The sequence below is a fragment of the Seriola dumerili genome, unplaced genomic scaffold (assembly GCF_002260705.1).
Source record: "Seriola dumerili isolate Sdu_G_001 unplaced genomic scaffold, Sdu_1.0 BDQW01000449.1, whole genome shotgun sequence".
Classification (NCBI taxonomy): domain Eukaryota; kingdom Metazoa; phylum Chordata; class Actinopteri; order Carangiformes; family Carangidae; genus Seriola; species Seriola dumerili.
In genome coordinates, this window is record NW_019174704.1 from 3,597,709 (window position 1) to 3,621,161 (window position 23,453).

Consider the following 23,453-nt stretch of genomic DNA (forward strand, 5'->3'; position numbering starts at 1 on the left):
ATCCCATCATGCTGCTCTTCTGAAACTACTTCTTCTTCTTTGGATTTAAGAGCGTTGCTGAATCAGCGCGCCACCTTCCGGGTTGGAGTTTGTGTTACAACGAAGAATTGTTAATCAAAAGTTGTTTCCACTAAGTTTCATAAACAAATCCAGGTTTACAGTGTAACCAGTGGAGGAGTACTCAGATCCTTAGCTTAAGTAAAAGTACCTGTACACCAACTTGATTACGGGTAAAAGTCCATTCAAAATGCCATCAAAGACAAAGAACAAAAGTGTTCTCAGCAAAACATAAGCAAAATGTAAAAAGTAAAAGTTCTCAATATGAACAAATAAGTACCCTGTCAGTGATACATTATTTTATATGGCATATTAGATTGTTAACACTTATATGCATCAAATAAGCATTTTACTGTGGTAGCTGCTTGAGCAGCTCGACTTTATTACAGTTAGATAGTTCAGTCCAATGGCTTCCAACTTGGATGTCTGGCCCGTGCAGAGGGTCACAAGATAAATCTGATCTGAGGGGTTGTGAAATGATTGTTGAGGGTTGGAAAGAAGAACACAAACTTGTAATGCTCAAATTTTTGTAGTCATTTTCTTGGACTTTTTTTTGCCAGTTTGGACCTGAAAGAGTTTCACAAACACATTTATCTGAAAGCTTTAGTTAGTTACTTTGCAGATTACGGTTTTCTATACAATATATATGATGAAATCATCTGATAAAATGTGATAAATAAACTTAAGACATTCCAACAGACCATAAAGTTATGTAATGATAAGACACTGACAGGGGTCATTCTGCTGTATAATGAGCACTTCAAATGTTGATACTTTATGCACATTTTTTTGATGGTACCTGACAGGACCATGTTACATGGTGACAACCTAGCCAGTAACCACTCACTGAACAAACTGTCTAGAGTTGAAAGGTTCTCAATAAGTTAATAAGTGGACCTTGGAGTAAATTTTATTTTACCACAGTACTTTTTCAACTGCTCAGAAAAGACCACAGACAATTGGGTTTAGCAGGATGTTTATTTTTATTTTTAAAAAATGATTTAAACACAACATAAAACATCTCATAATGTAACATACATTTAATGGAATATATAAAAACATCGAGCAAACTTTATACACAGACAAATGAAAAACAGAAAGTATGCCTACCCTGAAATTTATATTAATGAAGGATGAATGTTATGGTTTATCAGGGAATATCACTGAATGCAATATTATATGCAATATTAATGTGCAGACACAACAACTGTTTGTTTAGCCAACATTTTCTAAAACAAAGCGTCTTGTTCATTTGCTGAGCTCCTGTCTTTTGCGCTCAGTAAGGACATTTGTATCTCAAAGGTTTTGTCAAATGCACTGTAGTCCACACGAAATGCCCCTTTCTCCAAGGAAATGCATGACTCAAATCGGTGACCCCACAGGATCTCATCCTCTGTGTAGGAAGTCCTTGCCTGGCATGTCATACCTGCAACACAAGTCATCGGGGAATCTGGTAAATGTCACTTTCTTGGATGAAGAGCTGACAAATAAATTCAGAACAGAATACAGAATACTGTATATACTGCTATGTAGCATTTTATGTCAACTGTTTTGAAAATACATTTGATTTCTCAATAAAACAGTGGTTTTGTTTAGCAGAGTTAATTAAAACACTGATTTAAGATACTTTCTTTCCAAGTCTGTTGCTCAGAGCTATTGGTGTGCTGTATCTTAACAGTAACAGCAGGGTGCAACTCTGCTGCCACCACGGCTACTGGCTATAACAGATCCTGCACACAACTTGTACCATATGCTAGAGGCTGCTGCTATCCACAAAATACAATCTCATCACATACCCAAGTTGTTATCTAAAATAAACAAAATAGTGATGGTATAATTAAGTTTAGATGCTCTAAGACCAATTTTGTTTTGTTTATGATGTTACATACCAATATAATTATGTCCTGCTTACATTGGTCTACACTATTAAAATGTTTACACTGAAAACACTGGAGGCCACAACCACCCACTGTGTAAAAGCCCCTCAGTTGTTTTCAGCTTAGCAGCAGTGTTAAGACTCCTTCGGCTGCCATTAAATTTCCAAGTGATTGCTCAGAATACAGAGTACAAATCAGGCATTGCAGAAGACAGAGGCTCAAATCTCACTACACCGAAGGCATTCTCCTTTTTTGCATGAGATCCAAGTAAGCATGAAGACCCACAATCAAATCACAATTTTAAAATTATACAGAAACAAAGACAGCAGATTTGTTGTGTCTTCAGGGAAGCTAAAAAACAAAATAAGTGATCAGAGAGAGTCAGAGTAGATAAAACAGATGGTCTTTCCATCCAACCACACCTCTTTGACAAATCTTCTTTCAAGGTAGAAAATCATAATGTTTTTAAATGCAACTGCTTCACTATGGACATGATCTTAGTTGATCTAGTAGTTCTACAAACCTGACGCTTCCACGATGCCCTCCAGGATGACAATGATCTCAAAGGTTTCCCTCTTCAGGCGCTCAGCCCCAACCTCCCAGAAGGGGCTGCTTTCATTGATGACATGGGTAATGGTCTGGGGTTCCACCAGGAGCAGCCTGTCTCCCCCGGTGTCATAGCCCAGATTGATCTCTGACTGCTCCAGTGGGATGAACTCCCCCTCCTTGGTCTGCCTGGACTTGATCAGTTTAGCTCGGATCTTGGCGTCCACCATGTGGCTCTCTCTCAGATCCCCGATGCGGAAGAGCATGCACAACTTCTCATCACGCTCACATATGACACAGTGCTTGCTGAAGATCAACGTCTGGGCCCTCTGCTGTGGCCGGGAGATTTTAACAAACATGCAGCCCACCATGAGTGCGTCGATAATGGAGCCAAGGATGGACTGGACCATCAGGACCACCGTACCCTCAGGGCAGTTAGCTGTCACCATCCTAGAGCCATACCCAATCGTCCTCTGGCTCTCCAATGACAGCAGCAGAGCTGATAGGAAACTGTCTACATTTTGGTAGCACGCCTGCCATTGTATATCATTAAGATGTGCAATGTCGCCACGCAACCAGGCACCTAAAAAGTAGATTCCACCAAAGGTCACCCATGTGAGAATGTAGCACATAGTGAAGACAAGAAGGAACCAGCGATACTTGAGGTCCACTAATGTGGTGAAAATATCTGAGATAAAGCGACTCTTGTCTTCAATAGGTCCCAGATTGACCCTGCACTTGCCGTCCTTGGTGACGTAACGCTGCCGCTGATTGCTGGCAATGACGTGCAATGAGTGCTCATCACCCAGCAGCTTACAACGCTTCTTGTGGCTCTTTGCACCATGTTGCCTCTCTATTGCAGACACTGGAACATTGACGCTGCCAGTGGAACCCCTCGATTGCCATCTGGAGCTAAAGCGCTTGAGGTGTCTTCTGCAATGCAAACGCTGAGCCTTTGGGGTCTCTTCTACTGGTTCCAGAGGAGCTGCTTGGATAGTGTGCTGTTGGGGGGAATCTTGCCTAGCCAAAGTCAGAGCCTGAGAGGACTGACTCCAGAGACTCTGGGTCTGGGAGGGAGAGGCCTCCTGGGATGGTAGGAGTGATGAGCAGTTAGCATAGTTCAAGTTGTGGATAAGAGAGGCTCTTTTTGGAATCATCATGGAAGCAACAGTGGATTTAGCTGCAGCCTGAAATGAAAGACAACAATGCATACTCTTCACAAAATATATGAAACCATAAATAACCATACACTTTACAGAACACAACACCATTGCACTGGATGAGAGGTTCTGTCATTACCATCAACATGACCATTTTGACTCAGTCATTACTGGTCCAACTGTGTATTAATCCGCAGGTGAAAATAGTCCTCAGAAAATACACAATTTCCTCCCATTTGAGTAACATTTGCTAAAAACTACAGTGCCTATCTGTTTTGTTCTGTTTTGTACTTGGGGCTGAAACCCACAGACAGAGTAGAGAACTTGGACTAACACATTGTTGGTGTTGGTCTTTTTCATAGGATTTGCAGGCAATATACCTTTTAATACAGGCAACAAATAAGTAGGAAATTTACAGTGGTGTACTTTCACTTATGGCAACTATATGATACATTTTTTAAGAGTTGATTTACAAATTATAAAGCTAGCCGTTAGAAAAAACAACAAATCTTTTTTCCTCTCTGTTGTGAAATTAAGCATGACTCAGTACCAGGGGAGTTGCATTTGAAATGGGATGCAAATTTTGGCACAATACAGGCTGGACAACTGTACAGTATTAGTGGTGGTTTACAGAGATTAATATAGAAAGTGGTACCTTAAAAGTGTAAGGAGTGTAACGTATTGACTCTGGCTGTGGTCTGGGCAGGTATGCCAGCAGATGTTTAGCAGTGAGAGTCTGCGTTGGGGGAATGGAGTTCCTGCGAGGCTCGATCTTGACGGGGCTCCTGATGTGGCTGTTGTACTGAACGTTTTGTAGCGTCTCTCTGCTGCATATCACAGTGGTGCTCATTGCTGAGGTCTTCAAGGCGCTGATTACTCTTCCAGCTTTGTTTCTGTTTGGGCAACAACATTAAATTGAGATCGAAAGCAGCTACAGTTACATGACCTAAACAACTAATTGCAGTACTTCAATACTTCAATAAGTGTTTGCAGAAATGAAAAAATCTGTGTGCCATTGATAAAAGCACTTTAGAGGCTTTGAAAATGTAATTCAATGCAATATTAAAAATTTCTTTCTTTAAATTTTCCATTTTCATTTTGCTGACAACCCCTGTTTATATTCTGCTGCTCTTCCAAGAAGAGAATCATTAAGATCCCTCATATACGTCTGTAGATCAGCCCAAGATGTGATGGTGTCTGATGGTGTGCCAAAAGCAAATGTTGCTTTACTTCCTCATCAGCATGAGGTTTCATTTGTCTGAAGTGGGCTCATCAGTGTCTCAGCACTGCTGCAATTTATTACACATGAAGGGATTATCACTAATCCTCAAAATTAATCTGAGAAACACCAAGGAACATGATGGATTTCAAAAGATTACTGACTGTATTTGCCAGAGGGCTTAGAAGTAGTATTGTCCAGATGGGGCCAAATGAACTGTTGTAAATTCACTTCTCTCTTGCAAAAAAGCTGTGTTTACTGTATCACAACAAACACAAAATATGAACACGTCTCTGAATCCTGACCATAACCCATCTGTGAGGAGCCAATCACGCTTATCAAATTTTACTTTGAGGGAATCTGTCTTCAAAAAACAAAACAAAAAACAATTGGTCCTATCACAAGTCATTAAAAGGTAGAGAGGGAATTTGAGTCAGTTACATCATTTTCTTTTCTGAATCTGAGTGATGCTGTACTATTTTTAGTTTAAGTGTCCCAATTGACAAAAACACTGTTTAATTAGTACCAAATTAGTTCTTTACAGGAAACATCATGCAAATTAAAGTGTGAGCTGAAGCAAGTGGTCAATTCATCGATTAGTTGATCAAGGGAAAGTTAATCACAAACAATTTTTATAATCATATAATCGTTCTGTTCTCTGGTTTCTGCTTCTCCATTGTGACAATTTGTTGCTTTCCCTGTTATATATTATAGTAAACTTAATATTTTTTACTTAGTCAGACATAATAAAGACATTTGATTGTGTCACCCTAGGAAATTGTGATTTTATACACGAAAAAATGTATCAATTAATTGAAAAAATAATTGGCATTGACTGATAATGAAGATAATGGTTAATTACAAACCTAAAATTGTTATTCAAAAATCCTTCTGTTAATTTTACAAATACAAAATGTCGAGTAAGTTTTTTCTGATTGCTACCAGATTACAATAGATCCACTGAAAAGGTCATCACAAAAAGGGGAAAATAATCACATACCTCTGCAAAGCATACCTTAAGATAAATACAGCTGCTGCCAGAATGTTGAAGTCAGGTTAGATCAAATGAAGAAAGAGACACAGAGTGAGCGAAGAGCTACTGTGCGCCTGTCCAGCTGTTTGTCTCCTCCCTCCGCGTCATTCACAGTGCACATACTGACAATGTTCAACCCATCACACCACGTGGCTGCGGCAGCTCTGTCAGTGGACCACTATTATATCAGGTCAGATTATTAGTTAAATTTAAACATCAAGTGTTAGGTGAGAAGAATCACTTTCATGTATGCTACATAAAGCATGACACTAGAACAAGGACACCCCCAGCCCCAGGCAATTTCCTGGCTGACAACATAAGCAGTTGCAATTTTTTTTTATGTAGTGGCACCAAGATCATCATGATATTCATTAAAAAACAAACAGTTAAGAAAAGTGTTTTGGTTTATTTGCGCAAATAAATACAGTATGTTAAGAGTTCAGTTTAATGGCTTGTACAAGAAAAATTTTAACCAGAGATGCAAGGTCCAGGGTGTCTTTGTTAGAACTAAATGTTCATTTAGAGGCATTAAGGTTTGAACAAACATCACTCGACAAACTCTCTTCTGAAATGACAGCAGTACAGACAAGTGGAGACGTCTGAAACAAGCCACGGATGAAGTTCAACCAAGTTACAGCAAAGTTAACCGTGGATACAACATCACGTGTCAACAGATGGCGAGCCACTGGTTACACAACCTCAGTTGGCTTTGTCATAGTAAACCCCCAAAGCTATATGACTGAGTCTGCAGGATGCTGATGTTAAGAAGCCTTCGTGTAATCTCTGTAGGACTAATTGCAGTCTGAATGCTGAGAAGGAACACATCCCACAGATTGATTACAACCAGCTTATACCCCCAGAAAGGACAAACATTCCTCTGCGACAAACTGTTCAATCTACATACATGTAAGTGTATATATTTAATAGACATGACAGAAAATGGAAACGAATAAAGACATGAATCATATTTTCCAGAGAGGAAAAAGTGCTGTGTATCTTCTCGGTGGTCCAAGTATCTATTTGATTTTGGTCAGAGCCACAGCTCTCCTCTCTGTGTTCTGGAACAAGGCTCGGATCAGATTCTTCACCTCCGAACTGGAGAACTCCAACGCCAGCGGACCTTTACCATCAGCCCACCTGTGGAGAGGAATCATGGGCAAATCAGCCGGTCCGACACATCCATGAAAAAAACAGTATGACTTTAACCAGAGGCCCTTCTGTCAATGATAAAGGAGCACTCCATCAATTTTACACAAAAGGGTCAGTTTACTTGTCATGAGGAGAACTACTGAGCATGTGAAAACGCTAATGTAAAGTCTTCTGTGGCTCTGGTCGAGCTTTGTAAAGTCTGAGAAAATGACCTAGTAACTTAGCTTTGGCTTGGAGACAACAAATTTATAAAAGCCTGTGTTACAAATCGTGAAAATCTTTTAAGACTGTAACACCTTAAAATACCCGAAACTATGTTTTATTTAGTTTATAGTTTTATCTATCGTCAAGTTTTCTCTTACCTATCGACAATCTCCTGCAGGTTGGCCCGCAGCACGATGACCAGCTCCTTGAAGGTACTCCACTTCTTCACATAGAGAGGCACTTCCTCCTGATATTTCTTGTTCTTGTTTTCCTCAGCCAGAGGGATGAAGACCAGCGGCCCTTCCTCGATGATGGTTTGACACAGAGTGTGTAAGTGCTCCCCATCCTCAGAGGAAATATCCTGTGGACAGTCAAGTCCAGTTTTTTTTGTTAGAATTTACAGAGACATCTCTTCAGCCAGTTGGGCCTCACAATTGTTTCAGAGTTTTTGCCCATGATCACATTGTTCATTTGAGGGCTTGGATGACATTTAACTATTGGAATATTGGATGACTCCTCATTTATATCTAAAATGGTATACATTTGCAACATTTGTAAAATACTTTTTAAGGATTCCCAGTTTTTATATTTTTTGTTATGTTCGTTTTATCGCAGTAAAACCTCTGCATTGGTATAAGACAAGTCCAACATTTACATAGAGATAATGTAATGGAAAAAAGACAAACCTCCAGCATCATGATTTTAGCAATGACTTCTGAGATGGCAGTGTTGAGGAGGTTGCCCATGGCTTTACAATAGATGCTGACTGGTAGGACGTCCTGCCATACTGTACCCAACTGTTTCAACTGATGAATGACCTGCAGTGCATGAATGAATAATAAAGTCTTGGTGAGATATGTAATGGAGTGTAATCCATTACAACACAAACATCTTTAATTGAATCACAGTTTTTCTGACACACACTCATAATTACAATATTATTATAACTCATTTCCTCTCACCTGTCTTACTGCTTTGCTAGCTGCAATGTAATTATCTTCATCATCCAGGTTGCAGAAGTTGTGAGCGGTGGAAAGTCTCTCCAACAGTTCAGCTCTCTGAACATTCATCTGTGCTAAGAAGCACTGGGCACCTAAAGGAAAATGTGCAGAACATGAATGTCTACAAAAATTTTTAATGAAACCAAGCAAGCAGTTTTGGAGAAACCCTGTCCTAGACAAAAGTGTTGCTCACCAAAATAATTAGGAATCAGATTCTGGCGACCACAAAATTCAGTACCAAATTTCATAGCAATGTGGCTGACAGTAGTAGAAATGTTTGTTTACCCAGTTTCCTGAATCCGGGCACCATGTCAACAAATGTTGCAACGCCCTCACTGAGGGGCTGTGGCAAGTGGGCTCTGAAATGGTGTCCTAGGGTGAGCAGGTGGTGGGCCAGGTACATGCAGTTGTTGTGCTGAATGGCAGCTAGGTGGGGGAACTTGAGCAGGTTCTCCCTGAATGGAGTAGCAGAGAAACAAGAGAAAACCTTTTACACCTTCAGGTGAAATGTGCTTGTTTGGTCTGTTATGTCATGTGATGGAAACATTCTTACTTGTGATATGTTGGTACAACATCATAGAACAGCTGGAAAATGTTTCTCACAGTGAAGAAGAGCTGCAATGCACTGAAAAGAACAGACAAAATGTGTTACTTTGAACAACTCTTATTTGGCAATGAAGCCTTGTGGGCATGAGTATGACAGATTTTTTTTTATCTATCTATTGTGTATGATGATGGCATTTCTCTGACAATAGGCTGTTTAATTGACTGTAATTGTTTTTTATCTATTGCTGTTAATATGTAGGTCATTACCCTACTCCTGACAGCAGACTGCAACTATATTGACTTAACTAGCTTCACAGTGTTTTTAATGATAGCTCAACAGTGCTGTGAACCAAATACTCTTTGTATTAAATTAAATAATCATAAATCCTGCTAAATCATTACGGTCAGGGAAGTCTTGGTTTTTCTGTTGAACTATTACATTGCGCTGCCAGGCACATTAAACTTATACGTAGGTCAGGACAATAGACAGTGAGGTCTTTGATCAATCTAACATACCATTGTGTGGAGCTTCCAACGGCCTCACACAGGGTGTTGAGTGTTAGCTCCATCAGCTGCTGCACGGACTCACTGATGCGACAGGCGGGTAGACAAAGACTCCATGCAGACAGCTGCTTTGTGTTCTCCATTATTATCTCGTTTTGGGTCTCTTGCTTCACCTTCACCTCTGAACTTGGAGCAGGCAGCTTGGGGAGATGCAGCTTGGAGTCCGGTGTGATCTAACGGAGGGAGATTGAAAAATAAATAAATAAATAAGGGATTTAGATATGAAGACAAATAAAAATCCACATCTGGAGATTTCAGGAGAAACATCATGTAAAACTGGACATAGTGTAGTCTAATACAATATTGTCAGATTTATAAAGTACCATTCTTTATGTGACAGTCAGGGAAATATTTATTTCAATTTCATTGTACTTTTTTGCAGCCATGATCTAATGGTGCTGTTGTACTGGATATATCTATTCAGGTCTCAGGTCAGGTATTCTAGGGATGAAGCAAAATGATTAAAACAATTATACATTTACATTCTGCTTACACTCTGCCCATTTCATGGTTCACTTTTACAAGTGAAACAAATGTCTTCTCCTTCAACTAGCAAATTTTTGTTATTAAAACTTTTTTTTACTGAAAAACAGCCAAACTTATGCATGCTTAATATTTCCTTTATCCATTTTAGTTCATGGCAAATTGAATCAATCACTGGTCTCCAGTATATTCATCCAGACACTTAGCCCAAGCTCACACGTACTTTGACAGTGTTGTGCATCTTGGAAGTCATGAGTTTGCGGGCTGCCACGATAACATCCTTGCACTTCTTGCTGGCAAAGTGACAGTTGACATCCCTGGCATATTTGAGTAGGTCTGTGGAATCACCCTGCAGATACTCCATCTCCTTCAGAGACTTCTCAAACTCCTCAGTTTCCTTGATCACCTTAAATATAGGTACAAGTATATAGACACTTCTGTTACACAGACTAAAATAACATCATAGAACAGCAAGACAAAGATACAATTGTTGTCTATCTGTGAGCCTTAAGAATTGCTCACAAAAGTGAACCGGTAACATATATTTTCTGTATGTGCTGCAATATCCTTATACAATACAAACTGATGTTAGGTCCATACAGTGTTGTATTTCTCCAGCTGACTGCTGTTCGTGGGGATGGAATACAGCAGACACTCATGGATGATGCACTGGGAAATTTCCTCCCAAATCAGCTCCCCCAAGACAGCTGCAAGCTTTTTATCACCAATGGACACATCTGGAAAATAACACATGTGATTTGCCTTTCACAAGCTCATCATGTAATACTTCACAAATAGAGAGTCTGAGTTAAGCATGGGGATTACATGTGATGGATGCTGTTTACATCTCATATTCAGACTGTCACTACTTTGTAGTTCAAACTTGTCCACCTGCTGACTTTTTGGTTTCTACTTTTTCTACTCATGTGACTGGTTTACATTACACATAGACTCATGAATCATGAAGTCCTGATCAGCATGTAAAACACAGTAACACTTAAAAACCTTAAAGCATGATATATCATTTCTATATGGGCCAGCAATACTGTACCTAGCAGGTGTGAGTGCAGTGTCTTGAGCACCAGGAGCAGTTTGCTGTAGACCTGTGAAGGAGTTGATCGCTCCTCGTGGCTCTCCTCCAAACACTGTAAGGCCAGGATAGTTCCCTCATCCTGCTGCTCTGTTACCCTCACTGACAGTGACGGGTACATCACCAACGGCTTCAACATGTTCTTCAACAGTACTTGACCTGAGCGACAGAAAACAACGGAACATAAACTTGAACTGAGCAGGTTTTGAACTTGGATACACTGTGCTTTAGGGCTAAATTGATAGATTATCCAGGCCCATATATCAGCTGATATTAGCTTATTCCAGATACATCAGTATCAATGTAGATATGAGCTGATATGTTACAAGAAGTTGCAGTGCAGAAATGCCAAAACTGTGCTTAAAAAACAGTGTCTCTATTACATACTCCACCGGAAAGCACTGACTTGTTTATTTTTCGACTGCAAAATGTCCCAGACAGTACATACTGAATGTTGTAGTCTCTAATGTGCTGAGAATATCAAATAAACAAAAAAAAAAAAAAAAAGTATCTGGAAGCTGCTTTTTTAGTTGATCATTAAGGTACTGCATATTTAACAGCGATCAGTGTTGCTTGTTCTTACTGAAGAGTTTGATCTTGTGCTGAAGGTCTCCCTGGATGGCCAACGCTTGCAGGACACAGCACAACAAAGCAGGTGGATTCGGTTCACCATCCTTACTGCAAGGATGGCTCAGGTTCAGCTCCACCTTCAGGAAGGACTTCACACCTGCAGGCTCTGGTGGTACAAATCCAACAGCTACTGCTAATGCAATTCATTCAGATATGCAGTTGTGTTTTCGAGAGTATGTTTTTGAAAGTCAAAGACCATCTTATAAAATGGAATTATACCTGACACACATATTGAAAAATTTCAACAACTTTTCTGAGGAAGTCTTACCCTTTGAGGATGGCAATCTCCAGATGACGAGGCGCTTCCATTCATCTCCTAGGTGGTAAATCAGGTTTTCTCTCTGCACTGTCAGCTCAGAGCTGAGAGTACTGAGCAGCGGCAGCTGGGAAGTCTTCCAGCCCTTCAATGAATCCACACTGGCTTTAGCCTGTAAAAATATATTACCCATCAATCAGCATGTTGAAATGCAATTAAGAAACAAGGTTACTTTAAATAGGCATGCATGTAGCATGGCAGTCATCAGGGTGCTTATTTCAACTGTATAAATGTTTATCCACACGGGAGGTGATTCGGCCATATTTTACGGTTGTCACATTTGACTGAGACAGTCTTTTCACAGGATTGAATGGAAAGGTGTTGCTGGTGTCACTTCACAGGACACTAGGGATGTCACGCGAACCAATACTTTGGTACCAAGTAGATGCGAAAATTCTAAAAATGTGATGGTACTTGTTCAATAGTACTGTTGGTAGCGAAGGTACAGCAGATGCCCTACTTTCTGACAAAATTTAGATTTAACTTTGTTTCCGACTGTCCAAATCATGCCTATGGCACACCAGCATGGCATCTTTTTCTTGTTATTGCTATTTTTCTGATATTCTCATTACTTTCTCTAACAAGTTAAAGCCCCTTTCCAGGCTCCCCTGGGCTTTTGATAAGTAATTATATCACAAAAAAATGCTAAGTAAAGTTGATGTATTTTCAGGTGTAAGACAGCCTGTATGAAGAAATTTACCATACACAGAGAAAGATAAGAGAAAGATTTTAGCTCAGTTTTCAATTTTCGATTAAGTGCCCAGTCTTAGTTCAGAGTAGAGGTAAGTTGTGTGGACAAGATGTAAGCAGCTCTTACCCTTTTCAGCTGGTTGGCTGCATCAACATACTTCTTCTCCTGTAAAGCTTTGCTGAACTCCTCCATTGCATTGTGAAACTAAGCCCCACAAAAGAAATGACACCAAAAGAAACATTCAAACGTGTAAATTATGGATGCTCAAAATACCACTTTTTCTCTGCTAATAAATCCTGAAAGCTAGACTTTTATTTAATGTATGGTAACAAAAACCCCCTATCTATTTGTTTTTTTCAGGACAATGCAGATGGAAACTTGTAATATGAGTTACTTAAAGAAAGAGATTAAAATAATAATAAAAAATTAAATTAGAATCATTTTTTGTGTGAATAATGTCACATTTATCATTCTCATGATTTTAAAGATGTGTCAGTTTTTCCATCTTATCTTGTATAAAGTTTGTTCATAAGACATATCCACACTATTTACAGATTACTATTTATAACATTATATTTGACTTGACTTTGAACTGTTCGTATCGTGTACCTCTTTTAGGTGTCCTAGCATTGTTATGATGATGGTATTTTTCTCCAGCTGCTGCTTCAGCTTTGCATACTCAGCCACAGCCACATGGATATTCTGCTGCACCTGTGTTCACATATACAAACAACAAACAGTTTAAAACTATGACACTGCTGTAGTAAATCCACCCCAAGAAAAAACAACAGTTTTATACATACCTCATTCTCAATGCAGTTTTTAAGGACATCCATTTCTTTGGAGACATCATCAACCTGTACCATTAGGTCCTCAGATCCTTGAAGACTTGGTAAGAAGTCACCATACCTCTTATTTATCATGTCACATACTTCTTCCTATAAAAAAAAGTTTATTGGGAATTTGTCAGTTTGTTTGTTTGAAACTTTCTGCAGTTTGTGTACAATTAACTGTGTGCATCATAATTCTCATCCACTTGTACCAGTCATTCTAGGTAGGCCTTTCTTTTCAACTATTGTCCATTATCCTGAGTTGAAGCATGGCAAATTATAGCTGGTTCAGTTTATGGAGCAACTGTGTAAACATAACACACACAACTGTTGAATAATAGCTTTAAAGAAAAGTGCATTCAATCAAACATATTGCACTTGCTGTAAATCTTTACATTTAGGAGAATGTTGGTCATTTATGTTGTATTGTAATGACTGATAATTGATAGATTTTTAAAATTGGCAGTTTTCGGGTCGATCAGTCGTTTGAGCAATTCTACTACTGTACACACATAAGCCTGTGTCCTCCAACTAATGCCTGACAGCATAAATAATTTTAGTAATCACGTTTCCCTTTTGGTTAATACAGCTAAGGAGAGGGTAATTTTTAACTAGTGGATGCACGCTGATACTTCTAATGTAAAGCTATTTTCTTAATGTTTCAAATGTGCCCTCATGTGTAATGTTTGTATATAATGGAGCCACGTAGCTAGTTAGATGGCACAACAAACAGCTAACAGTCTTGCTAACGAAAATGCACTAAACTCGCTTTAAACTAGCTGGAGAGGTCGCTTTGTATTAGCTAATCACGTCGCTCACGTTCACTTGCAGATGAATGTTATTTCAGAGAAAACCGTAAAAATCTAGCCAATGTCAGTCAGACATCTGTCAATGTTAGCGCTAACAGCTAACGCTAGTTCAAACTTTACTCTGTGCAGCTACTGCTATGCTAGCTAACGGATTACCTTTGTGTCTTCCACCTTGCGCGACATTTTGCTTATTTTACTGGATAGATCCTCTTTCTCCAGTTTGCCAGAGCTGGCGAGTACTTCAGTCACAAACGACGCCATACTTTAGCAATGTTTTAATATTTTTTCAAAAGTGTGACAGGTCAGCACAACAACTCAAGACCCGCCAGGTGGTGTGATTGGTTACGAGATGTTGGCCACTGGATCCTCCGCCTCCCTGACTTCTTCGTCGTTTTTATTGGATGACAAATTGCTATCATTACCGCCCCAGATGTTAGGAGCGTGTATAACCTGCCAGTCACATGGTGATTTCAGCTTAACTCATGCAAAAAAGTATAACAAGAAAACTGAGAAAACTGGAACAGAAATGAAACATGAAGGGAAATATATAAGGTAAAAAGCATGTTGTGCTGGTGCTGAAAGAATACAGGACAGAAAGGGAAAAAGAAAACATTATTACCTGTATGGACATAAATGACCAGTGGTGGAAGAAGCATGTTTCACCAGTGTTGTGGAAACCCATTCCAGGGAAAAGAAACATAACTTAAATTAAGTAAAGTAAGTAAAGAAATTAAAAAGAAAAAAATACATTATTATCTTTTCCAATTATGACTTTGGCCAAATAAGTATCTTGTAACTATGACTCAAGGAGACTTCAGATTGCGTTTTTAATGTTCAAAACATAAAGATTTTTTATTTACTACAATATAGACAGGTAAAGATATCAAATTCACACATTTGAGAAGCTGGAGCCATTAAATGTTTGCCATTTTTGATTGGGAAATTGACTGAGCAGTGTAATCAGAAATATGTTATTAGACAGAATTACTGGGTGTGTGTGGATAACATAGCATTACAATAGACTGTCTTACTGGGAAGTATTTGATTAGTTAACTATATAGAAACAGCATTAGCAGAGAAGTTGATCTTTGTGCTCTGTGGTTTCCCGTCAAACTACTGCTCCATTTACCACTCCAGCTCAGTAGGTGGCAGGTCTGCTCCTGAAAAACAAAAGAAGAAGAACTACCATTATCTCTATGGCAACGACAACTATCCATTTGCCGTGCCTTTTGCTTGACTGTTAGCCTGTTAGCTTCTCATTGTTGCTTTAACCAACAACATTTACATTAACTTTACATTTGTAAACACTGTGGGCTAACACACTGCATGTTGTTTTGAGTACGTAAAAGACAAAGCTAATAAAACTAGCTGTGTGCCAGCTCTAGCTAACCTCAAACCAACAGCGTTTTATGTTTACGTGCTAAATGTTAATGGCAGAATGTTGGAACACAGATACCGGAGAAGCTGTGTATCGATCCCGGGATGCTGTCAAAAACTTGAGAATAAAGTAAGTAGCTAAAGGTAACATTAGCATTTAGCCTAGCTACAAAACTCCAGTATGCTAACATTACTCAGAAGGATGGGCTCAGAACGCGTTATTTCAACACGGTATCTAATTGTTTCTTCACTTCAGGGTGCATATACAGAGGGTGACCTCCACAGCAGCCCTCTCCCAGCACCTCCAGCAGGAAGTTCTGTCCCAGCAAGACAGAGGAGCCATTGAACTGGAAACCCTCACCTCACAAGGCCAGACAGGTAATATTACTTCTACTGCTGGGAGATGGATGGACCGTAATGATTATTTCCACTGGAAAAATACTATTGGACAGTTTCACGTTTGCCCATAATCCACAAATTGTTTTTGTAAATGTACTGTACTCCTGTGTTGCACGTGTTAGCATTTGATCTTAAGTAAATATTGTAATTTTCCTGCTTGACTTTCAAACTGGTCAGGACTTGATGGTTTTAAATGTCAGGTGAGAGACCCATGACCAAATCAGTAGGCACTCCACTGGTAACTAACAGCAAGTAGTGATCAGTTTCAAAGAAGTTGTAGCTTTTACTCAAAGCACAGTATGTCTTGCCTGTGGACTCCTTGGGCTGTTTTTGGTGGAGAATCTGAGATCAGATACGAGTTGTGGTCACAAGAAAGAGGTAAAATTGACCTTGAAATATTTCTCCTGTTAAATATGAATATCTAACATGGAGTTATGTTACATTGTCTTTATTTTGTCAGGTGGTCACAGAAAGTAAAATATACCATGACACTAGAATGGGTACAAGAATCTAACAGACATGTATAACTTGTATTTATAAATACATACATATTTTAGGGTGGATGTTTCCTTCCAAGCATATTTTAGTAACTTGATATTTCTGTTACTGTCTCACCAGGTAATAATGAGGAGGAACTGGTGGTGGGCTGGCAGGAGAAACTCTTCAGTCAGGTAGAACTTTGTGCCTTTAGTTTCCTCATCCCACAGCAAATTGTAATGGTCACCTTCATGTAGCTCAAAGTGGTTTAGATTAAAAAGAAAACAACTATTACGGCCAAGAGTTAAAGCATTTTTTTTGCCAATTGTAGTTTACTTTACCTTGCTAAAATCTAGATTTATTTCCGTGTGTTCTGTTTGTGTACACCACCTCCTCCACCTCCTTGCCATCATGTCTCTCTGTCTGTGGTTCTAGTATGAGATGGAGTTGTTCCAGAATGAGTCAGCATGTCAGACCCCACTGGACCGGCAGTACCACACAGAAGTCAAGGCCCTGAACAGGGCAAAGGGCAAACGAAATCACAGGATTTTTACATATACTGATCATGACCGCTACACCAACTGTCTTCCACTCCACCAACTGGTAGGTTGTGCTGCATCCTACATCACACTGTCTACCAATAATTCACACAGCATTATAGTTTCATATATAAAAAGATAGAAGTCAAGCTCAAAAGGGATCCACTACAGACACAGTGATTAAGCAAATTTCTTGGGGTGTCAACCTAATCTGTCTTTGGTTTCTTAATCCAAAACCACTTTGTCCAGCTACCACTTTGTAGAGATGAGAGACATTTCCTGAAGGCATTGACAAACAGATTCAATTTTATTCTGTTGGGTGTTCTGTCATTTAAGTCTGCATCTTTGAATTTGTGACAGCTATAGCTTTTATGGTAAGTTTACCTTCTCTGACTACTTGGTGTGAACCAGACTTCTCTCCATACTTCAGTGTAAGTGCTGTAACTACAAGAGGAAACAGTTTTTCTCATATTGTATTGCACAACATAGTCTTTCTATGTGAAAATTATTGTGAAACCACAAATTCTACAGTTATTGTCTGCTACTGTGTTTGTGAGTAGATTTTGTTTTTGATCCTGAAAGCAGCACTCCACTGACTTATTGACCACAACCAAATCCAGCCCCACCTTCCTGGCTGTAAGGATGGCCAGCATAAGACACAGGCGGCAGGACAGACGCACCATGTAGGTGAAACACCAGCTCACTCATTTAAAAGGACTGATAACTTCTTCTGTCTTCCTTTGTATTCTGTTTACCAGTTTATGAAACTTTAAGAAACTTTCATCTAAATGATGCTTTCTCAAAGATGGGACTTGTCATTTTTAATGCTATGAACAGTCATGTAATATGATGGTCTGGTGTATTTTGCAGGGACTGTAATATCCCAAAGTCAAAAATCATCAACTGGGAGCCCACAGAGGAGTTTGTGAAAAGCAGTCATGTGGTGAATAATGCTATGCAGACCATGCACATCATGGCAGACCTGGGCTCCCCTGGAAGGTCAGACCATAACCACGAAGACCCAGTTTCTGTTCAGTTCGGTCTTTATTTCTGCCCATGCGAATTGATGTTGTGGATGTTGTGTGGTTCAGTGGTAATTTTCTCACCATGTATTTGCTCTCAGGCTGGGCCAGAAGGAAAATGAATGTTTGCTGGTAACCATAACATCAGATGGCAGTGGAACAGTTGTTGTAAAACCTGACTTCAACAAAGGCAAAGAGCCTTACAGGCAAGTTCAAAACATGCAACAGCATTGACTGATATTGTGTCATATTGACATGTTTAAGAACAAGTGTATGACCGATATTTTTAATGTCAAAGCTGTACTATGTCAGATTAGCAGCTAAAAGTCCACCACTTTGGTCCAGACTGAAATATACCAACAAATACTGGATGGATTGTGTGGAAACAAAGAAAGCAAAGCTATCTTTATCATTTAATATAAAATATATGATATTTGATTAATCAAAAGAAAACCAATATGGTGTGTGTGATGCTGAGCAGGATTTTAACAGAGGGGGAAAAGAGAGAAGTTTGGCGTCTTACCCTGGAGAATGTATCCACGTCCATGAAAACAGAGGAAAAGGACAGGGAGCAGAACATGTACAAAGATGTGAGTTCATCTTCATCACCTTTTCATCAGAACCAGAGAAGAATTGTAGAGTATAGCTTTAAATGATCATGTTCATATTATTGATTACGGAGTCAAATGATACATATATTATGACATGGACACATCAACTTTTCTATGTTTCTAGCTGTATGTAAGGCACAAGGAATACCTTAATAGCCTCGTTGGACAAGACTTTGAAATGGTAAGTTATTTAAAAGGAAAATGCCCAATATTATTATTATTATTATTAAATCCTATATCTAAAAATGAAATTGCATTGAGAACTGAAACTGAAATCCTCACATTTGAGATGCTCCAGCCAACAAATGTTTGGTGTTTTTGCTTGAAAAAGACTGATCAAGTATTAACACTAGATTAACAACTGGCCTTGAGAAGGCTTTAATACTAATCAGATATCTCTCCTCTAGCCTCCTGTGGGTATTCTGCGTTACCTGATGAATGGAGAGATAGGTGAGTAGGAAGGCTGTGCTCATAGTTCACCTTTCTAAATTAGCAATCTTTGGCAATTAAATCTCATTCTTCTTTCTACCCAGTCTCAGCTAAAGGTTTTGAATATGATAACTTATACATCCACTTCTTCATGGAGCTGCCCAACAGTGAGTCATATACAGTATATGGCACTATTTACATTGTGATACTTAGGTGTTGTTGACACTTTTTAAGTCAGCTAAACTAAATTCAGTTTACCACTTCAACTTGTATTATTCTTGTTTTAAGATTGGTCCAGCTTGCCATTCCAGTCTCTCTCAGGGGTTACCCAGACCTGCCGAACCAAAACATTAGGGAAGGTGTGTATACTGTAAACAAAAATGGTGAACAACCTCAGAGCATGTCTACTGAGATTTGTCAAACCATCAACATTCTCTCTGCCGACAGGAAAACGTAGCTTTCTTCAGTTACCCCTTCAACTTTGAGGCTTTCTACATGTGCGAAAAAGAGAGTGAGGGTTAGTATCAGCTATTGTATGTTGTGTTTAAATTATTTATACATGTGTTTTATGCATGTAAAATGCTAGTGAATTTGTTTATTTGAATGATATGTAGCAACATTTGAAAGATTAGACTGATACATGAGTTTTCTCCTTATTTCAGAATCAGTTCCCCAGTGGCCAGTGCTCTACTTCAAGGTTCTTTCCCTGGACACCTGGCAACGCTATCGAACTGAAGGCTATGGCTATCTGCTTTTTCCTGCCATACCTGGTATGATGTGTATATTGAAGCTGTGGGATTAAAATTAGGGCTGCAGTGAACAATTATTTTCATGATCAATTAATCTTTTTTTTTTTAGAAAATATTGAAAAAGTCCCATTATTATATTATTATTATATTATATATAATATTTGGCATTTTTGCTCAAAAACATTTAATGATTGCTCAATTATCAAAGTAGCTGCAATTAATTGTCCATCAATTGACTACTCAATTAATCACTCAGTTGTTTCAGTTTACAAGATATTCTTTTCCATTCTAAATTTGGATTTTTATTTTTTATTTTTTTTATTTTTTTTATTTTTTTAAGAAGACACTTGTGTCACTGAAAGAAACTGTATATCTTTACAGTTTCTTTCAGTGACACAAGTGTCTCCTGTTGAGATTAGAAATGTAGATGCCGAACTAATGACTAATTCACTTACAAAGCAAAGTATTTACATGTTTCATAAATTGTGTGTGTGTGTGTGTTTATATACCAGGTAAACATATAATAACATGTAATACGTGGAGACCTCTTCAGACGGGGACAGTGTCTGCACTAAGACGCTTCTTTATTGGAGGTTCTCCAGAGCTTGAAGACCAAAGCTACGTTCGAATTCCAGGGACGTTCAAGGTAGGCTCAAAACTGCATGCAAGCTTTCAAGGGATGGTGTGTGAATATGTACAATTAACCTCATCATTTTCATTTTTTGCCAATTTTTATTCAAAGATGCACAGAACTGGATTTAACCCGGATTTTATGTTTAAATACATTGAATAGTCGCACCGCTTTCTTTTTCTGAGTTTGAGTAAATAGGGTCACCCGGTGGTGAGGACACTTCAGAATAAACTTCCAGCAGTAGAAAGTGAAGACAAAAATAGTAGAAAACATAAAGAAAGCTGGAGATTCTGCTGCAGTTGATTATTCTGAACCTGGAACCTGTACTGTTTGTTTACATGTTAAGTCAATAATGACATTGAAGAAAGTTTATTTATTTTAATTTTTTTGTACCTCTATATGTGTCTAGGGAGACAGACTGAGCCGCTTTGGCTTTTGCACTGAAACCACAGGAAGTGTCACCTTTAATCTGCACTGCATCCAGCAAGCCAGGTAAGTCATGATCAAATTAACTCAGCATTGAAAGGAAAAAACACTAAATTTCTGAGGTTGGTGTGCTCTGGATATGCATGGTGAAGATTTATTATTGAGTCCTATAGCCAATTGTATATATTATTTTCACTGCAAAGGTTAATCTACAATATCCCACAACTCTCCAGCACCACAGTGAATTAGTAGGGAAGTAGCTATGTATATCATCAACATCATTCAGTGCATCATTCAGTCAACTTACCTGACCAGAACAACATACTGTACGCTGTTATAATTTTTCCCATGGTGCAAGATGTAATCATCAGAAGCCAAATTCAGGTCATTAAGAGTTTCACTAGATCAGGTGAAACTCTTCTCTTGAATCGAAACTCTTGAATTATTCAGCTTTTGAGGAAATGCATATCTTAATTTTGAACCTAGCAGTCAAACCACTTTCTTACTACATTTCTTACAAACTTTGTCCACATTGGGCTCATATGGCCATCTGTTAATACAGAAGATAATGCATTTAATATCAAAAGTCAGCTAAATATGTCATCATTTATCATAATATTAAATGAGTTCATTTCCTGTACTGTAGCTTAATGTGTGGTTTATTGTATCCATGTTGTGTATGTGTCAGGTCGTTTGTTGATGCCACCATGTTGAAGAAAAGGAGGCAGAAAGTTTTTGACCAGTTGGGAGGATTTAGTCAACAAGGAGCTGTCTGCACCATCCTTGGTAAAAACATTAACTCAGAACTACTTCATGTACCTCAAGTTCAGGAGATGTACAGAAATATTTGAGTATGTATTGTTTACTAAGTATTTTTTTTCTCTGTCAGAGGCCTTCCAGAGGGCCAGGAGGAAGATGCAAGAAGCCAGAGAAAGTCTTCCCAGAGATCTAATCAACACCACATCCCAACTCAAAATTGAATCCTCTGCATAGGTGTGAAAAACATTGTTGGACTGCTTATCAAATGTTTTAAGTGCCTGAATGGCATAGACATACTAATGTGATCTTTAGAATCGAGGTGAGATTAGCTGCAAGTAAGAATTGCCATTTCAAATATTGCACCAATTTTTAAGTTTCCTGATAATGTAGGGCGGTGATGTGTTGTAACAAGTCTGAGAAAAGAAAATATTGTACGATTGCTATTTATTCTTTGTAAAAACTAACATGTCAGGAGGGGTAAAAATTGGGGTACAATATGGATTTACATGGTTATGATATGGTGAAGGAGCAAAGTATGGTGTGATCACAAACTTTATTTCAAACATGTAACAAGTATTACAATTGTGTAATATAGATTTTTTTATATCAACTGTTATTGTGTATTTTTGCCCTTATGATTATAGCTGCTGTCATTCAGGTTTTGCACAAACTTATGCTTGGACTATATGTTTTTATATAAGGTAGTTAAATTCCATATAAGTTTTGTGCACGTATACTACTGTGGCATGAATGGCATTGGAAGTAAGTAAGGGCTATTGTGGGTCAAAAGGTTTCTGCTCTGTTCTCAATAATTGTGAGTATTTGATGTTGTATGGAGCATCATTCAAGTTTTCTGCTGTTTAGAGTCAAATACTACCAGAACAGTCAACATCTTCTTTGCTCAGTCTACTGTTCAATACAAAAGCTACAACTCAAACGGAAAAGAACAGCAGATTGACATTTAGAACACATACTTTTCAAAGGATTAACTAGCTGCAAGTGTCACATGTTGCAGTTCTGACATGTTCGTGTAACACAAAAGACATTGTATGCACAAAATGTACTTTGTGGCTCTAAATGTTACATTATTTGCCATGAAATACAGAAAATAAAATTTACGTGGGCTATTATGTATTGTATGACTGTACTGATTTACAGCAAAAAGATTTTATAGACTTGATGTGACAATTTGTCACAAACAAGCCATACCACAAAATATGTTTTGACCCAGTGACTGCACAGTTGTGCTATTTAATCTAGCTGAAAATCACATGAATGTGAAGTTCTCCATCACTGTAAATCACCTTGATCTATGCCACTCAAACGAATGACTTTTACTGAAGCATCCACTTAAGTTAAATCTGGGGAACCCAAGAAAGCTATGCTAAGGACATTTCTGAGGGAAAATGTGTTACTGTTAATCCAACCACGACATTTGGATTTTATATACCAAACATACTGTATGATCAGTTTATATATGATGCATTAAATTACCCAACACTACATAAGTAGTCAATATTATCTCCATCTCGACCTACTACAACATTTACAAGTTGTGTACATGGTAATAAATCAATAATAATAGTCTAATAATATAATACAGTCACTTCAGGGTATAATATTATCACACTCCAAAGCAGCGATTCTGTACAATGAATACTTTTAGTTTTGAGACTTGACATGCTTACTGCTGATAATACTCGCGTGCCTGGGTTCCACGCTGACAGTCAGGACATCATTGAGATCCCAACCGAACCTTTCCTCACGTGCTACATTCATTACTATGGGAAATTGCAGAACAATAACCAGTCACGCCCGAGATCCATTGA

General features: G+C 38.5%; 3 protein-coding genes across 5 annotated transcripts; 1 reads left to right on the plus strand and 2 right to left on the minus strand.

Annotated features, from left to right (window-relative positions):
* Positions 1-1,286: 1,286 nt before the first annotated feature.
* On the minus strand, positions 1,287-4,490 carry LOC111234529 (G protein-activated inward rectifier potassium channel 3-like). Its single transcript, XM_022762675.1, has 3 exons — positions 4,296-4,490; positions 2,458-3,667; positions 1,287-1,483 (listed from the first exon to the last, which is right to left on the minus strand). Exons 1-3 carry the CDS (start codon positions 4,488-4,490, stop codon positions 1,287-1,289), a joined length of 1,602 nt encoding a protein of 533 aa, XP_022618396.1.
* A 1,798-nt stretch (positions 4,491-6,288) lies between these two features.
* On the minus strand, positions 6,289-14,533 carry zw10 (zw10 kinetochore protein). Its single transcript, XM_022762460.1, has 16 exons — positions 14,362-14,533; positions 13,370-13,504; positions 13,176-13,277; positions 12,693-12,770; positions 11,828-11,987; positions 11,513-11,665; positions 10,891-11,088; positions 10,440-10,576; positions 10,063-10,245; positions 9,309-9,529; positions 8,800-8,871; positions 8,532-8,701; positions 8,208-8,338; positions 7,932-8,063; positions 7,404-7,606; positions 6,289-7,029 (listed from the first exon to the last, which is right to left on the minus strand). The coding sequence occupies exons 1-16, from the start codon at positions 14,464-14,466 to the stop codon at positions 6,909-6,911; spliced, it is 2,301 nt and encodes a 766-aa protein (XP_022618181.1). The 5' UTR covers positions 14,467-14,533; the 3' UTR covers positions 6,289-6,908.
* A 1,100-nt stretch (positions 14,534-15,633) lies between these two features.
* mks1 (Meckel syndrome, type 1) lies at positions 15,634-22,689 on the plus strand. Of its 3 annotated transcripts, none has more exons than XM_022762248.1 (18): positions 15,634-15,712; positions 15,839-15,960; positions 16,600-16,652; positions 16,894-17,061; positions 17,580-17,680; positions 17,868-17,996; positions 18,121-18,225; positions 18,501-18,609; positions 18,755-18,811; positions 19,038-19,080; positions 19,164-19,226; positions 19,348-19,418; positions 19,507-19,576; positions 19,722-19,829; positions 20,321-20,454; positions 20,849-20,931; positions 21,554-21,651; positions 21,755-22,689. In XM_022762248.1, exons 1-18 carry the CDS (start codon positions 15,636-15,638, stop codon positions 21,856-21,858), a joined length of 1,695 nt encoding a protein of 564 aa, XP_022617969.1. In that variant the 5' UTR covers positions 15,634-15,635; the 3' UTR covers positions 21,859-22,689. The 3 variants fall into 3 exon arrangements, with proteins under 3 accessions (XP_022617969.1, XP_022617970.1, XP_022617971.1); XM_022762249.1 differs by having other exon boundaries at positions 17,583-17,680; XM_022762250.1 differs by lacking the exons at positions 15,634-15,712; positions 16,600-16,652 and having other exon boundaries at positions 15,893-15,960.
* The last annotated feature ends 764 nt before the right edge of the window (positions 22,690-23,453 follow it).

Bases quoted from the DNA above. Each gene is read 5' to 3' on its own strand.
- zw10 (XM_022762460.1), bottom strand. From the start codon at position 14,466: ATGGCGTCGTTTGTGACTGAAGTACTCGCCAGCTCTGGCAAACTGGAG. The intron at 11,666-11,827 runs GTAAGACTTCCT...TTGTACCACCAG, and splicing joins GAGATTGCCATCCTCAAAGG to AGCCTGCAGGTGTGAAGTCC. The intron at 8,872-9,308 runs GTATGTTAGATT...TGTTCTTTTCAG, and splicing joins GTTGGAAGCTCCACACAATG to TGCATTGCAGCTCTTCTTCA.
- LOC111234529 (XM_022762675.1), bottom strand. From the start codon at position 4,490: ATGAGCACCACTGTGATATGCAGCAGAGAGACGCTACAAAACGTTCAG. The intron at 3,668-4,295 runs GTACCACTTTCT...CTTTCATTTCAG, and splicing joins ACACTCCTTACACTTTTAAG to GCTGCAGCTAAATCCACTGT. The intron at 1,484-2,457 runs GTTTGTAGAACT...CTTGTGTTGCAG, and splicing joins GGGCATCGTGGAAGCGTCAG to GTATGACATGCCAGGCAAGG.
- mks1 (XM_022762248.1), top strand. From the start codon at position 15,636: ATGGCAGAATGTTGGAACACAGATACCGGAGAAGCTGTGTATCGATCC. The intron at 19,227-19,347 runs GTGAGTCATATA...TCTTGTTTTAAG, and splicing joins CTTCATGGAGCTGCCCAACA to ATTGGTCCAGCTTGCCATTC. The intron at 19,830-20,320 runs GTATGATGTGTA...TTTATATACCAG, and splicing joins GCTTTTTCCTGCCATACCTG to GTAAACATATAATAACATGT.